Source organism: Oncorhynchus keta, unplaced genomic scaffold (genome assembly GCF_023373465.1).
Source record: "Oncorhynchus keta strain PuntledgeMale-10-30-2019 unplaced genomic scaffold, Oket_V2 Un_contig_16010_pilon_pilon, whole genome shotgun sequence".
Taxonomy (NCBI): Eukaryota; Metazoa; Chordata; class Actinopteri; order Salmoniformes; family Salmonidae; genus Oncorhynchus; species Oncorhynchus keta.
Window position 1 is genome coordinate 29,957 of NW_026279656.1, and position 17,544 is coordinate 47,500.

Sequence of the window (17,544 nt, forward strand, 5' to 3'; positions counted from 1 at the left end):
AGTCTAGTTCCATGCTGTATGGGCTCTATCAGTCTGGTTCCATGCTGTATGGGCTGTATCAGTCTAGTTCCATGCTGTATGGGCTGTATCAGTCTAGTTCCATGCTGTATGGGCTCTATCAGTCTGGTTCCATGCTGTATGGGCTGTATCAGTCTGGTTCCATGCTGTATGGGCTGTATCAGTCGAGTTCCATGCTGTATCAGTCTGGTTCCATGCTGTATCAGTCTGGTCCCATGCTGTATCAGTCTGGTTCCATGCTGTATGGGCTGTATCAGTCTAGTTCCATGCTGTATGGGCTGTATCAGCCTGGTTCCATGCTGTATGGGCTGTATCAGTCGAGTTCCATGCTGTATGGGCTCTATCAGTCTGGTTCCATGCTGTATGGGCTGTATCAGTCGAGTTCCATGCTGTATCAGTCTGGTTCCATGCTGTATCAGTCTGGTCCCATGCTGTATCAGTCTGGTTCCATGCTGTATGGGCTGTATCAGTCTGGTCCCATGCTGTATGGGCTGTATCAGTCTAGTTCCATGCTGTATGGGCTCTATCAGTCTGGTTCCATGCTGTATGGGCTGTATCAGTCTGATTCCATGCTGTATGGGCTGTATCAGCCTTGTCCCATGCTGTATCAGTCTGGTCCCATGCTGTATGGGCTGTATCAGTCTGGTTCCATGCTGTATGGGCTGTAATCAGTCTGATTCCATGCTGTATGGGCTGTATCAGTCTGGTTCCATGCTGTATCAGTCTGGTTCCATGACAAGTCTTCTATTGCTCTGCTGCTCGGTCTTCTATTCCTTACCAACCATTCTAGTGATCAAATCAGATCAAATATTCTTGTCAAGTGTTCCGAATTCACCTTACGGTGAAATGCTGACTTACAGGCCCTTAACCAACAATGCAGTTCAAGAAATAGAGTTTAGAAAAGATGACCAAATAAACTCAAGTAAAAAGAAGTAACACAATAAAATAACAGTAGTGAGGCTGTATACAGGGGGTACCGGTACCGAGTCAATGTGGAGACTATATACAGGTGGTACCGGTACCGAGTCAATGTGGAGGCTATATACAGGTGGTACCGGTACCGAGTCAATGTGGATGCTATATACAGGTGGTACCGGTACAGAGTCAATGTGGAGGCTATATACAGGGGTACCTGGTACAGAGTCAATGTGGAGGCTATATACAGGGGTACCGGTACTGAGTCAATGTGGAGGCTATATACAGGGGTACCGGTACTGAGTCAATGTGGAGGCTATATACAGGGGTACCGGTACTGAGTCAATGTGGAGGCTATATACAGGGGTACCGGTACTGAGTCAATGTGGAGGCTATATACAGGGGTACCGGTACAGAGTCAATGTGGAGGCTATATACAGGTGGTACCGGTACAGAGTCAATGTGGAGGCTATATACAGGGGGTACCGGTACAGAGTCAATGTGGAGGCTATATACAGGGGGTACCGGTACAGAGTCAATGTGGAGGCTATATACAGGGGGTACCGGTACAGAGTCAATGTGGAGGCTATATACAGGGGGTACTGGTACAGAGTCAATGTGGAGGCTATATACAGGGGGTACCGGTACAGAGTCAATGTGGAGGCTATATACAGGGGTACCGGTACCGAGTCAATGTGGAGACTATATACAGGGGTACCGGTACAGAGTCAATGTGGAGGCTATATACAGGGGTACCGGTACAGAGTCAATGTGGAGGCTATATACAGGGGGTACCGGTACAGAGTCAATGTGGAGGCTATATACAGGGGTACCGGTACAGAGTCAATGTGGAGGCTATATACAGGGGTACCGGTACAGAGTCAATGTGGAGGCTATATACAGGGGGTACCGGTACTGAGTCAATGTGGAGGCTATATACAGGGGCTACCGGTACAGAGTCAATGTGGAGGCTATATACAGGGGGTACAGGTTTGTTGAGTCAATGTGGAGGCTATATACAGGGGGTAAGAGTAAAGTGACTTTGCATAGATGGAGGCTATAACAGGGGCTACCGGTACAGAGTCAATGTGGAGGTTATATACAGGGGGTACTGGTACAGAGTCAATGTGGAGTCTATATACAGGGGGTAGGTACAGAGTCAATGTGGAGGCTATATACAGGGGCTACAGGCAGAGTCAATGTGGAGGCTGATACAGGGGGTGACTGGTGACAGAGAGTTTTGACAATTTTTTGGGCCTTCCTCTGACTATATACAGGTCCTGGGGGACTTGGCCCCGGTGATGTACTGGTACAGAGTCAATGTGGAGGCTCTATGACAGTTTTTGGCACCTACTGGTACAGAGTCAATGTGGAGGCTGTATACAGGGGGTACTGGCTCTCAATGGTGCAGCTGTATAACTTTTTGAGGATCTGAGGACCCATGCCAAATCTTTTCAGTCTCCTAGGGGGAAAGTATGTTGTCATGCCCTCTTCACAACTGTCTTGGTTTGTTTGGACCATGATAGTTTGTTGGAGATGTGGACACCAAGGAACTTGAAACTCTCGACCTGCTCCACTACAGCCCCATTGATGTGAATGGGGGTGTGTTTGTCCCTCCATTTCCAGTTGTCCACGATCAGATCCTTTGTCTTGCTCACATTGAGGGAGAGGTTGTTGTCCTGGAGGTACACTGCCAGGTCTCTGACCTTCTCCATATAGGCTGTCTCATCGTTGAAGGTGATCAGGCCTACCACTGTTGTGTCGTCAGCAAACTTAATGATGGTGTTGGAGTCATGCTTGGCCACGCAGTCGTGGGTGAACAGGGAGTATAGCAGTGGACTAAGGACGTACTCCTGAGGGGCCCCCGTGTTAAAGATCAGCGTGGCAGATGTGTTGTTGCCTACCCTTACCACCTGGGGGTGGCCCGGGAGGAAGTCCTGGATCCAGTTTCAGAGGAACGTGTTTAGTCCAAGGGTCCTTAGCTTAGTGATGAGCTTTGTGGGCACTATGATGTTGAACGCTGAGCTGTAGTCAGTGAACAGCCTTCCCATATAGGTCAAAGTGCTTTCAAAGCGCTTCATGGCTACCAATGTGAGTGCTACGGGCGTAGTCATTTAGACAGGTTACCTTAGTGCTCTTGGGCACAGGGACTATGGCGGTCTGCTTGAAACATTAGGTATTACAGACCGGTCAGGGAGAGGTTGAAAATGTCAGTGAAGACACTTGGCAGTTGGTCTGCGCATGCTCTGAGTACACGTCCTGGTAATCCGTCCGGCCCTGAGGCTTGTGAATGTCGACCTGTTTAACGGTCTTGGGTGATCACACAGTCGTCCAGAACAGCTGGTGCTCTCATGCATGCTTCAGTGTTGCTTGCCCCGAAGCGAGCATGAAAGGCATTTAGCTCGTCTGGTAGGCTTGCGTCACTGGGCAGCTCGTGGCTGAGTTTCCCTTTGTAGTCCATAATAGTTTTCAAGCCCTGCCACATCCGACGAGTGTCAGAGCCGGTGTAGTAGGATTCAATCTTAGTATTGACGTATTGACGCTTTGCCTGTTTGATAGTTTGGGATTTCTTATAAGCGTCCAGATTACTGTCCTGCTCCATGGAAGCGGAAGCTCTAGCCTTTAGCCCGGTGCGGATGTTGCTTGTCATCCATGACTTCTGGTTGGGATAAGTACATACGGTCACTGTGGGGACGAAGTCATCGATGCACTTATTGATGAAGCCGTTGACTGAGATGGTATCCTCCTCAATGCCATTGGATGAATCCCGAAACATATTCAAGTCTGTGCTAGCAAAACAATCCTGTAGCATAGCATCCACATCATATGACCACTTCTGTATTGAGCGAGTCACTGGTACTTCCTGCTTTAGTTTTTGCTTGAAAGCAGGAATCTGGAGGGTAGAATTATGGTCAGATTTGCCAAATGGAGGGCGAGGGAGAGCTTTGTATGCATCTCTGCGTGTGGAATAAAGCTAGTTTAGAGGTTTTTTTCCTCTCGTTGCACATGTGACATGCTGGTAGAAATGAGGTCAAGTTTGCCTGCATTAAAGTCCCCGGCCACTAGGGGCACCGGATCTGGATGAGCATTTTCTTGTTTGCTTATGGCCTTCTACAGCTCGTTGAGTGCGCTCTTAGTGCCAACATCGGTTTGTGGTGGTAAATAGACGGCTCAGAAAAAAATATAGATGAAAACTCTCTTGGTAGATAGTGTGGTCTACAGCTTATCATGAGGTACTCTACTTCAGGCGAGCAATACCTCGAGACTTCCTTAATATTATACATCGCACAACAGCTGTTATTGACAAATAGACAGACACCCCCACCCCTCGTCTTACCAAACTCAGCCAACTGTGTATTATCCAGGTCGTCGTTCAGCCACAACTGTGAAACATAAGATATTACAGTTTTTAATGTCCTGTTGGTAGGATAGTCTCGAACTGAGATCATCCAGTTTATTCTCCAGTGATTGCACGTTGGCCAATAGAACGGTTGGTAGAGGCGGGGAACCCAGTCGCCGACTAATTCTCACAAGGCACCCCAATCTCCGCCCCCTGTATTTCCGTATTTTCTTCATGCGAATGACAGGATTTTGGGCGTTGTCTCGGAGAACCAGTATAACCTTCGTGTCGGACTCATTAAAGAAAAGTCTTTGTCCAGTTTGAGGTGAGTAATCACTGCTCTGATATCCAGAATGTATTTTCAGTCATAAAAGAGGGTAGCAGAAACATTATGTACAGAATATGTTACAAACAATGCAACAAAACCACACAAAATAGCACAATTGGTTAGGAGCACGTTAAACGGAAGCTATCCCCTCTGGCGCCATTATGAATGAACCCAGGGTAATGATAATGAATGAACCCAGGGTAATAATCATGAATGAACCCAGGGTAATGATAATGAATGAACCCAGGGTAATGATAATGAATGAACCCAGGGTAATGATAATGAATGAACCCAGGGTAATGATAATGAATGAACCCAGGGTAATGATAATGAATGAACCCAGGGTAATGATAATGAATGAACCCAGGGTATAATAATGAATGAACCCAGGGTAATAATCATGAATGAACCCAGGGTAATGATAATGAATGAACCCAGGGTAATGATAATGAATGAACCCAGGGTAATGATAATGAATGAACCCAGGGTAATGATAATGAATGAACCCAGGGTAATGATAATGAATGAACCCAGGGTAATGATAATGAATGAACCCAGGGTAATGATAATGAATGAACCCAGGGTAATAATCATGAATGAACCCAGGGTAATGATAATGAATGAACACAGGGTAATGATAATGAATGAACCCAGGGTAATGATAATGAATGAACACAGGGCAATGATAATGAATGAACCCAGGGTAATGATAATGAATGAACCCAGGGTAATGATAATGAATGAACACAGGGTAATGATAATGAATGAACCCAGGGTAATGATAATGAATGAACACAGGGAAGAGTTGGCTAAACACACTGGACCACAGAAGACATGTTTTGAAAAAGGGGTTTATTTGATCTTGAATAAAGTTAAACACCCCCATACAGCTGAATGAATGAATCTTGACAACTCCTATTGCCATTGACAACATTGAGTTGATAAGACAGCACCAACAGTTGTGGGACCTGGCTTAGAGAGTTTTGGGGAATATTTACCCTGTCTGTCTGTAAGGAAGGTCAGTGTTGGCCGACAAAGCCTGCCAGACATCTTGGATTAAACAATGAGGACAGAGAACACACACACACACACACACACACACACACACACACACACACACACACACACACACACACACACACACACACACACACACACACACACACACACACACACACACACACACACACACACACACACACACACACACACACACACACACACACACCGGTCCACCCTCCCCCAACCTGCTGTTCAGTGAAAAGTCATTCTGTGGTCTATTGACCAGCCCCTCTGGGGCCCCTCCCTTTGTTAAAGACACAACAAAATAATTTGACCTGATGTGTCGTTGATTGATCCCGGACTTCCTCCTGGGAGATCACCTATGCGTTAGTTGCACAAATCCACTCCAGTTCCAATGTTCCCTAATGTTCCACCTCGGAGAAGCCTACGGTTTCTGACTAATGAGAGATGCTGCGGTTGGAGCAGGACATGTGATTGTTTGGTTTTCAGGGCTCGATATATACGCTTTGTCAGCTTGCCCGGGGGCAAGGGAAACAAATAGTTGTACAAGCAGATTATAGATTTAAATTGTAAAACAAAAATCACAATATCAAACAATTAGGCTACTTCAATCAGAATCAGATCAAAGTGTCCTCTGGATGCAATGTTTTGCTCACTGTCCTCCCAATCTCTGCAGAGCGCATCGGAGTAGCATTTCTGTCGGCCTGCATTGATCGGCACGAGGGGACTTTCAATCATCTAGTCGCGAGATGTGTTTTTGAGATCAAAGCGAGCCGTGTTTGCACATTTGTTGATTAATAGTTGCTAGGGAGTTATTTTCCTGTTTCTAGCAGATTTTTGGTCAGCATGGGGTGCATCACCTGGGTTTGTGGCAGTGGGACATTGAGAGAGAGAGAGACACTAGATAACCAGCTAATCTACACAATGTTTTGAATTGGCTCGTTAACTATGTAACTATTCACATGTATTCATATAATGTCCCACATCCTAAAATAACTTTCCACCAGCTCTCCTGTGGAACCACAAATGGCCAGGATGCAGTTGTTACAGGGTGCACCGTTGATGAAACCAATGCTGCAGACTCTGCTTGTAAAATCGTCTCTCAAGCGCTCACAATTGGCTAGGATCGTCCTCTATTCAATAGTGACCATGAAATTCTGACAAAGTAAAACAATATTCTTAGAATAATCTAATTGGTTGGCCAGGAGAGACCAGGAGAGATACTGGGTGTGTAGGGTGGCCAGTCCTCCTCCTGTCGAGACCAGGAGAGATACTGGGTGTGCAGGGTGGCCAGCCCTTCTCCTGTAGAGACCAGGAGAGATACTAGGTGTGTAGGGTGGCCAGCCCTTCTCCTGTAGAGACCAGGAGAGATACTGGGTGTGTAGGGTGGCCAGCCCTCCTCCTGTCGAGACCAGGAGAGATACTAGGTGTGTAGGGTGGCCAGCCCTTCTCCTGTAGAGACCAGGAGAGATACTGGGTGTGTAGGGTGGCCAGCCCTCCTCATGTCGAGACCAGGAGAGATACTAGGTGTGTAGGGTGGCCAGCCCTTCTGTTGAGACCAGGAGAGATACTGGGTGAGTAGGCATTTTCTCAAGCCCTGCTCGAACACACCACATTGTAAAACAAATCAGCTGCTCAACAGGATAAGCTGACAAATCAGCTGCTCAACAGGATAAGCTGACTCTGGTGTGTTTGAGTAGGGTTGGATAAAAAGCCTACATGGGATCAGAGACCAGCAGCCTTCCACTGACAATACCAGTGAGACCAGCAGCCTTCCACTGACAATACCAGTGAGACCAGCAGCTTTCCACTGACAATACCAGTGAGACCAACAGTCTTCCATTGACAATACCAGTGAGACCAGCAGCCTTCCATTGACAATACCAGTGAGACCAGCAGCCTTCCATTGACAATACCAGTGAGACCAGCAGCCTTCCATTGACAATACCAGTGAGACCAGCAGCCTTCCATTGACAATACCAGTGAGACCAGCAGCCTTCCATTGACAATACCAGTGAGACCAACAGCCTTCCATTGACAATACCAGTGAGACCAGCAGCCTTCCATTGACAATACCAGTGAGACCAGCAGTCTTCCATTGACAATACCAGTGAGACCAGCAGCCTTCCATTGACAATACCAGTGAGACCAGCAGCCTTCCATTGACAATACCAGTGAGACCAGCAGCCTTCCATTGACAATACCAGTGAGACCAGCAGTCTTCCATTGACAATACCAGTGAGACCAGCAGTCTTCCATTGACAATACCAGTGAGACCAGCAGTCTTCCATTGACAATACCAGTGAGACCAGCAGTCTTCCATTGACAATACCAGTGAGACCAGCAGTCTTCCATTGACCATACCAGTGAGACCAGTGAAGCCTTCCATTGACAATACCAGTGAGACCAGTTTTTCAGACTTCTTTTGACAATACCAGTGCATGTCCCATGTCTGAAGGACAGGTGGCCAAAAATGTTAGTGTGACAATACCAGTGAGACCAGCAGCCTTCCATTGACAATACCAGTGAGACCAGCAGTCTTCCAGGTATGACAATACCAGTGAGACCAGCAGTCTCTGGGTCTAATGAGGACAATTACCTGTTGGTGACAGAGGTCTAATACTATTCCAGTGAGACCAGCAGTCTTCCTTGACAATAAGTGAGGTATACCATTCCTGTGAGACTCTTCTCTGGTCTAATACCAGTGAGACCATTCTTCTGTTGGGTCTAATGAGGTATAATATATTCCTGTGAGACCTGTCTCTGGTTCAATGAGGTATAATATTATTCCTGTTGAGCTCTCTGTCTCAGTCTTGAGGTATAATGATTCCAGATGAGCTCTCTGTCTCTGGTTCTAATGAGGTATAATATTATTCCATGAGTCTGTCTCTGGTTCTAATGAGGTATAATATTATTCCTGATGAGCTCTCTGTCTCTGGTTCTAATGAGGTATAATACTATTCCTGATGAGCTCTCTGTCTCTGGTTCTAATGAGGTATAATATTATTCCTGATGAGCTCTCTGTCTCTGGTTCTAATGAGGTATAATATTATTCCTGATGAGCTCTCTGTGTCTGGGTCTAATGAGGTATAATATTATTCCTGTTGAGCTCTCTGTCTCTGGGTCTAATGAGGTATAATATTATTCCTGATGAGCTCTCTGTGTCTGGGTCTAATGAGGTATAATACTATTCCTGATGAGCTCTCTGTCTCTGGGTCTAATGAGGTATAATATTATTCCTGTTGAGCTCTCTGTCTCTGGTTCTAATGAGGTATAATATTATTCCTGATGAGCTCTCTGTCTCTGGGTCTAATGAGGTATAATATTATTCCTGATGAGCTCTCTGTCTCTGGGTCTAATGAGGTATAATATTATTCCTGTTGAGCTCTCTGTCTCTGGTTCTAATGAGGTATAATATTATTCCTGATGAGCTCTCTGTGTCTGGGTCTAATGAGGTATAATATTATTCCTGATGAGCTCTCTGTCTCTGGTTCTAATGAGGTATAATACTATTCCTGATGAGCTCTCTGTCTCTGGGTCTAATGAGGTATAATACTATTCTCATTGAGCTCTCTGTCTCTGGTTCTAATGAGGTATAATACTATTCCTGATGAGCTCTCTGTCTCTGGGTCTAATGAGGTATAATACTATTCTCATTGAGCTCTCTGTCTCTGGTTCTAATGAGGTATAATACTATTCCTGATGAGCTCTCTGTCTCTGGGTCTAATGAGGTATAATACTATTCTCATTGAGCTCTCTGTCTCTGGTTCTAATGAGGTATAATACTATTCCTGATGAGCTCTCGGTCTCTGGTTCTAATGAGGTATAATATTATTCCTGTTGAGCTCTCTGTCTCTGGTTCTAATGAGGTATAATACTATTCTCATTGAGCTCTCTGTCTCTGGTTCTAATGAGGTATAATATTATTCCATGAGCTCTCTGTCTCTGGGTCTAATGAGGTATAATATTATTCCTGATGAGCTCTCTGTCTCTGGTTCTAATGAGGTATAATATTATTCCTGATGAGCTCTCTGTCTCTGGGTCTAATGAGGTATAATATTATTCCTGTTGAGCTCTCTGTCTCTGGGTTCTAATGAGGTATAATATTATTCCTGTTGAGCTCTCTGTCTCTGGGTCTAATGAGGTATAATACTATTCCTGTTGAGGTCTCTGTCTCTGGGTCTAATGAGGTATAATACTATTCCTGTTGAGCTCTCTGTCTCTGGGTCTAATGAGGTATAATACTATTCCTGTTGAGCTCTCTGTCTCTGGGTCTAATGAGGTATAATATTATTCCTGTTGAGCTCTCTGTCTCTGGGTCTAATGAGGTATAATACTATTCTCATTGAGCTCTCTGTCTCTGGGTCTAATGAGGTATAATACTATTCCTGTTGAGCTCTCTGTCTCTGGGTCTAATGAGGTATAATACTATTCCTGTTGAGCTCTCTGTCTCTGGGTCTAATGAGGTATAATATTATTCCTGATGAGCTCTCTGTCTCTGGTTCTAATGAGGTATAATATTATTCCTGATGAGCTCTCTGTCTCTGGGTCTAATGAGGTATAATACTATTCCTGTTGAGCTCTCTGTCTCTGGGTCTAATGAGGTATAATACTATTCCTGTTGAGCTCTCTGTCTCTGGTTCTAATGAGGTATAATATTATTCCTGTTGAGCTCTCTGTCTCTGGTTCTAATGAGGTATAATATTATTCCTGATGAGCTCTCTGTCTCTGGTTCTAATGAGGTATAATATTATTCCTGTTGAGCTCTCTGTCTCTGGTTCTAATGAGGTATAATATTATTCCTGATGAGCTCTCTGTCTCTGGTTCTAATGAGGTATAATACTATTCCTGATGAGCTCTCTGTCTCTGGGTCTAATGAGGTATAATATTATTCCTGTTGAGCTCTCTGTCTCTGGTTCTAATGAGGTATAATATTATTCCTGATGAGCTCTCTGTGTCTGGGTCTAATGAGGTATAATATTATTCCTGTTGAGCTCTCTGTCTCTGGGTCTAATGAGGTATAATATTATTCCTGATGAGCTCTCTGTCTCTGGGTCTAATGAGGTATAATACTATTCCTGATGAGCTCTCTGTCTCTGGGTCTAATGAGGTATAATATTATTCCTGTTGAGCTCTCTGTCTCTGGGTCTAATGAGGTATAATATTATTCCTGTTGAGCTCTCTGTCTCTGGGTCTAATGAGGTATAATATTATTCCTGATGAGCTCTCTGTCTCTGGGTCTAATGAGGTATAATATTATTCCTGTTGAGCTCTCTGTCTCTGGTTCTAATGAGGTATAATATTATTCCTGATGAGCTCTCTGTCTCTGGGTCTAATGAGGTATAATACTATTCCTGTTGAGCTCTCTGTCTCTGGGTCTAATGAGGTATAATACTATTCCTGTTGAGCTCTCTGTCTCTGGGTCTAATGAGGTATAATACTATTCTCATTGAGCTCTCTGTCTCTGGGTCTAATGAGGTATAATACTATTCCTGTTGAGGTCTCTGTCTCTGGGTCTAATGAGGTATAATACTATTCCTGTTGAGCTCTCTGTCTCTAATGAGGTATAATACTATTCCTGTTGAGCTCTCTGTCTCTGGGTCTAATGAGGTATAATACTATTCCTCATTGAGCTCTCTGTCTCTGGTTCTAATGAGGTATAATACTATTCCTGATGAGCTCTCGGTCTCTGGTTCTAATGAGGTATAATATTATTCCTGTTGAGCTCTCTGTCTCTGGTTCTAATGAGGTATAATACTATTCTCATTGAGCTCTCTGTCTCTGGTTCCAATGAGGTATAATATTATTCCTGTTGAGCTCTCTGTCTCTGGTTCTAATGAGGTATAATATTATTCCTGTTGAGCTCTCTGTCTCTGGTTCTAATGAGGTATAATATTATTCCTGATGAGCTCTCTGTCTCTGGTTCTAATGAGGTATAATATTATTCCTGTTGAGCTCTCTGTCTCTGGGTTCTAATGAGGTATAATATTATTCCTGTTGAGCTCTCTGTCTCTGGTTCTAATGAGGTATAATACTATTCTCATTGAGCTCTCTGTCTCTGGTTCTAATGAGGTATAATATTATTCCTGATGAGCTCTCTGTCTCTAGTTCTAATGAGGTATAATATTATTCCTGTTGAGCTCTCTGTCTCTGGTTCTAATGAGGTATAATATTATTCCTGTTGAGCTCTCTGTCTCTGGTTCTAATGAGGTATAATACTATTCTCATTGAGCTCTCTGTCTCTGGTTCCAATGAGGTATAATATTATTCCTGTTGAGCTCTCTGTCTCTGGTTCTAATGAGGTATAATACTATTCCTGTTGAGCTCTCTGTCTCTGGGTCTAATGAGGTATAATATTATTCCTGATGAGCTCTCTGTCTCTGGTTCTAATGAGGTATAATATTATTCCTGATGAGCTCTCTGTCTCTGGGTCTAATGAGGTATAATACTATTCCTGTTGAGCTCTCTGTCTCTGGGTCTAATGAGGTATAATACTATTCCTGTTGAGCTCTCTGTCTCTGGGTCTAATGAGGTATAATATTATTCCTGTTGAGCTCTCTGTCTCTGGTTCTAATGAGGTATAATATTATTCCTGATGAGCTCTCTGTCTCTGGGTCTAATGAGGTATAATACTATTCCTGTTGAGCTCTCTGTCTCTGGGTCTAATGAGGTATAATACTATTCCTGTTGAGCTCTCTGTCTCTGGGTCTAATGAGGTATAATACTATTCCTGTTGAGCTCTCTGTCTCTGGGTCTAATGAGGTATAATACTATTCCTGTTGAGCTCTCTGTCTCTGGGTCTAATGAGGTATAATACTATTCCTGTTGGGTCTAATTAGGTATAATACTATTCCTGTTGAGCTCTCTGTCTCTGGGTCTAATGAGGTATAATATTATTCCTGATGAGCTCTCTGTCTCTGGTTCGAATGAGGTATAATATTATTCCTGATGAGCTCTCTGTCTCTGGGTCTAATGAGGTATAATACTATTCCTGTTGAGCTCTCTGTCTCTGGGTCTAATGAGGTATAATACTATTCCTGTTGAGCTCTCTGTCTCTGGGTCTAATTAGGTATAATACTATTCCTGTTGAACTCTCTGTCTCTGGGTCTAATGAGGTATAATACTATTCCTGTTGAGCTCTCTGTCTCTGGGTCTAATGAGGTATAATACTATTCCTGTTGAGCTCTCTGTCTCTGGGTCTAATGAGGTATAATACTATTCCTGTTAGGTCTAATTAGGTATAATAATTTTCCTGTTGGGTCCAATTAGGTATAATAATATTCCTGTTAGGTCTAATTAGGTATAATCATTTTCCTGTTGGGTCTAATGAGGTATAATACTATTCCTGTTGGGTCTAATGAGGTATAATGCTATTCCTGTTGAGCTCTCTGTCTCTGGGTCTAATGAGGTATAATACTATTCCTGTTCAGACCATTCACCTAGCCCAGTGTCCACTGTTTATCATAGTGACTGGGAGAGAGACCATTCTCCTAACCCAGTGTCCACTGTTTATCATAGTGACTGGGAGAGAGACCATTCTCCTAACCCAGTGTCCACTGTTTATCATAGTGACTGGGAGAGAGACCATTCTCCTAACCCAGTGTCCACTGTTTATCATAGTGACTGGGAGAGAGACCATTCTCCTAACCCAGTGTCCACTGTTTATCATAGTGACTGGGAGAGAGACCATTCTCCTAACCCAGTGTCCACTGTTTATCATAGTGACTGGGAGAGAGACCATTCTCCTAACCCAGTGTCCACTGTTTATCATAGTGACTGGGAGAGAGACCATTCTCCTAACCCAGTGTCCACTGTTTATCATAGTGACTGGGAGAGAGACCATTCTCCTAACCCAGTGTCCACTGTTTATCATAGTGACTGGGAGAGAGACCATTCTCCTAACCCAGTGTCCACTGTTTATCATAGTGACTGGGAGAGAGACCATTCTCCTAACCCAGTGTCCACTGTTTATCATAGTGACTGGGAGAGAGACCATTCTCCTAACCCAGTGTCCACTGTTTATCATAGTGACTGGGAGAGAGACCATTCTCCTAACCCAGTGTCCACTGTTTATCATAGTGACTGGGAGAGAGACCATTCTCCTAACCCAGTGTCCACTGTTTATCATAGTGACTGGGAGAGTGACCATTCTCCTAACCCAGTGTCCACTGTTTATCATAGTGACTGGGAGAGAGACCATTCTCCTAACCCAGTGTCCACTGTTTATCATAGTGACTGGGAGAGAGACCATTCTCCTAACCCAGTGTCCACTGTTTATCATAGTGACTGGGAGAGAGACCATTCTCCTAACCCAGTGTCCACTGTTTATCATAGTGACTGGGTTTATCATTAGAGAGACCATTCTCTAACCCAGTGTCCACTGTTTATCATAGTGACTGGGAGAGAGACCATTCTCCCTAACCCAGTGTCCACTGTTTATCATAGTGACTGGGAGAGAGACCATTCTCCTAACCCAGTGTCCACTTTTATCATAGTGACCCTAACCCAGTGTCCACTGTTTATCATAGTGACTGGGAGAGTGACCATTCTCCTAACCCAGTGTCCACTGTTTATCATAGTGACTCTCTCTCCCCCTCTTCTCCTCAACCCAGTCTCCACTGTTTATCATAGTGACTGGGAGAGAGACCATTCTCCTAACCCAGTGTCTCACTGTTTATCATAGTGACTGGGAGAGAGACCATTCTCCTAACCCAGTGTCCACTGTTTATCTAGTGACTGGGAGAGAGACCCTTCTCTAACCCAGTGTCCACTGTTTCCCCCCTCTCTGGGAGAGAGACCCTTCCCAGTGTCCACTGTTTATCATCCCTGGGAGAGAGACCATTCTCTAACCCAGTGTCCCCTCTTTCCCATAGTGACTGGAGAGAGACCATTCTCCTAACCCAGTGTCCACTGTTTATCATAGTGACTGGAAGAGAGACCCTTCTCCTAACCCAGTGTCCACTGTTTATCATAGTGACTGGGAGAGAGACCCTCTCTCTAACCCAGTGTCCACTGTTTATCATAGTGACTCCCCATTCTCTCCCAGTGTCCACTGTTTATCATAGTGACTGGGAGAGAGACCATTCTCCTCTCCAGTGTCCACTGTTTATCATAGTGACTGGGAGAGAGACCTTCTCTCTCCCAGTGTCCACTGTTTATCATAGTGACTGGGAGAGAGATTCTCTCTCTCCTAACCCTCTGTTTATCATAGTGACTGGGAGAGAGACCATTCTCCTAACCCTCTCCACTCTCTCTCCCCTCTCTAGTTGGGAGAGAGACCATTCTCCTAACCCAGTGTCCACTCATAGTGACTCCCCTCTGACTCCCAGTGTCCATTCCCTGTTTCCCCTCTCTTTTGACACATTGGTTATGGTTACATTATAATGATTTCCTTTTGCCATTTGTTTGATACAAAGGTTACATTCTGGTTTCCATTTCTCCCCTCTAATATCCTTCTAATTAAAAGTGCAATTTCTCTGATCTTGATCGTGCCTTTCCTGCTGGTCCCCCTCTCTCTGCTGAGTCTCCTTCTAGATTCTAGGTCCCCCCTAAATCTCCCCCCTCTCTCCCCTCTCTCTCTGTCTCTAGATGCCCTCTCCATCCCCTTCTCTCTCTCTCTCTCTCTCTCTCTCTCTCTCTCCCTCTCTCTCCCCCTCTCTCCCTCTCTCTCTCCCTCCTCTCTCCACCCTCTCTCTCTCCCTCTCTCTCCCTCTCTCTCCCTCTCTCTCCCCTCTCTCCCCCTCTCTCTCTCTCTCTCTCTCTCTCTCTCTCTCTCTCTCCCTCTCTCCCTCTCTCTCTCCCTCTCCCCTCTCTCTCCCCCTCTTTCCCCTCTCTCTCCCCTCTCTCCCTTCCCTTCCCTTCCCCTCTCTCGCCCCTCCCTCTCTCCCCCTCTCTCTCCCCCTCTCTCCCCTCTCTCTTCCCCCTCTCTCCCTTCCCCTCCCCCTCCCCCCCCTCCTCCCCTCTCTCTCCCCTCTCTCCCCCTCTCTCTCCCTTCCCCCTCTCTCGCCCCTCCCTCTCTCTCCTGATTTAACACATCCAACCCCATCCTTCGGCAGTGTTCTGTGTGAAAGTGCTGCTGATTAAGCAGGGTTAGTCTCTTCCTATTGATCGGTCAGGCCTGTAGGATTTAAATCATCCTAATTGGTCAATAATGTGAACTGCTGAAGCTCGGAGCTATTTTACTGCTGAGGGAACTGAAAGTGGAGCCGTACGTGTGGCTTGTGGAGAGAAGAAGAGGACGAGGAGAGGAGAGGAGGGAAGAGGAGTGGACAGGGGAGGAGAAGAGAAGATAAAAGGAGACAGGACAGGAGGAGAGAGTAGAGGTCCTGAGATCAAGCCCCAGCATGTTGGCCGACTGGCAACTAAGATCGTTTATGCAAATGAAGTTTGGCTAAACAAATGGAAAACAATTTACTCTTAAGGTTTGAAGTGATTATGTTTTCATCAAACATTATATCTGGTGGGGTCACATTAGTTTGGGCTTCCTGCGGTCAATTTGCGGTCTACAAATGATTTGTAATTTACGTTCTGTCCCACCCATACCATCTGCTCATCTAGTCTATGATCCTGAAATGGGGAAAAGGATGGCGTTTTGGACGCACACCTGGTCCCCACCCTGATATGGGGAAAAGGATGGCGTTTTGGACGCACACCTGGTCCCCACCCTGATATGGGGAAAAGGATGGCGTTTTGGACGCACACCTGGTCCCCACCCTGATATGGGGAAAAGGATGGCGTTTTGGACGCACACCTGGTCCCCACCCTGATATGGGGAAAAGGATGGCGTTTTGGACGCACACCTGGTCCCCACCCTGATATGGGGAAAAGGATGGCGTTTTGGACGCACACCTGGTCCCCACCCTGATTTCTCTCTCCAACCTCCAACAGGCGAAGAGTACAAGGAGCTGCGCGTTTCCAAGGGAGACCATAAAGTGGTGATCCAGGACTTTGATGCCATGAAGGAGTACCACGTCAGGGTTCTAGCTGTGAGAGGGAACCAGCAGAGCAGAGCACTACAAGGGAAGTATGCCGGTATGTATCAGACTGGTTCTGTGTCCTTTTGTTCCACTTATAGTATGCCGGTATGTAACAGACTGGTTCTATGTCATTTTGTTCCACTTATAGTATGCCGGTATGTAACAGACCGGTTCTGTGTCATTTTGTTCCACTTATAGTATGCCAGTATGTAACAGACTGGTTCTATGTAATTTTGTTCCACTTATGGTATGCCGGTATGTATCAGACTGGTTCTGTGTCATTTTGTTCCACTTATAGTATGCCGGTGTGTAACAGACTGGTTCTATGTCATTTTGTTCCACTTATAGTATGCCGGTATGTAACAGACTGGTTCTATGTCATTTTGTTCCACTTATAGTATGCCGGTATGTAACAGACTGGTTCTATGTCATTTTGTTCCACTTATAGTATGCCGGTATGTAACAGACTGGTTCTATGTCATTTTGTTCCACTTATAGTATGCCGGTATGTAACAGACTGGTTCTATGTCATTTTGTTCCACTTATAGTATGCCGGTATGTAACAGACTGGTTCTATGTCATTTTGTTCCACTTATAGTATGCCGGTATGTAACAGACTGGTTCTGTGTCCTTTTGTTCCACTAATTTCTGAACGGTAAAATTACCTTAGATAGAAACCTCACATTCATAGCATTGCTTTTGAAGAAAAAAAACGTTCTTATACAAACAGTATAAATACAAAACAATAAACGACATGTATTCTGGAATGAATAAGTAGCTTTTTATACATTCAATAACATGTCAATGCCCTCCTCCCCAAATCTGGAGGTTCTATCTGAAACCTGACAGGGGCTCTACTAAAGTAGATTCCATTGAATGCTGTCTGGCTGGCCTGGCATCGTGACTTTGTGTGCTGTGACGGGAGAGGAGTGGTGCTCGTTGAA

The 17,544-nt window shown here is 44.9% G+C and overlaps 1 protein-coding gene across 1 annotated transcript in view; it reads left to right on the forward strand.

Moving 5' to 3' along the window:
• LOC127919214 (collagen alpha-1(XIV) chain-like) overlaps window positions 1-17,544 on the forward strand; it is a 47,613-nt gene that overhangs the window by 27,222 nt on the left and 2,847 nt on the right. Inside the window, exon 4 of the mRNA XM_052502715.1 lies at window positions 16,512-16,655. Coding sequence (XP_052358675.1) covers window positions 16,512-16,655 — 144 coding nt within the window. The remainder of the gene's footprint in view (window positions 1-16,511; window positions 16,656-17,544) is intronic.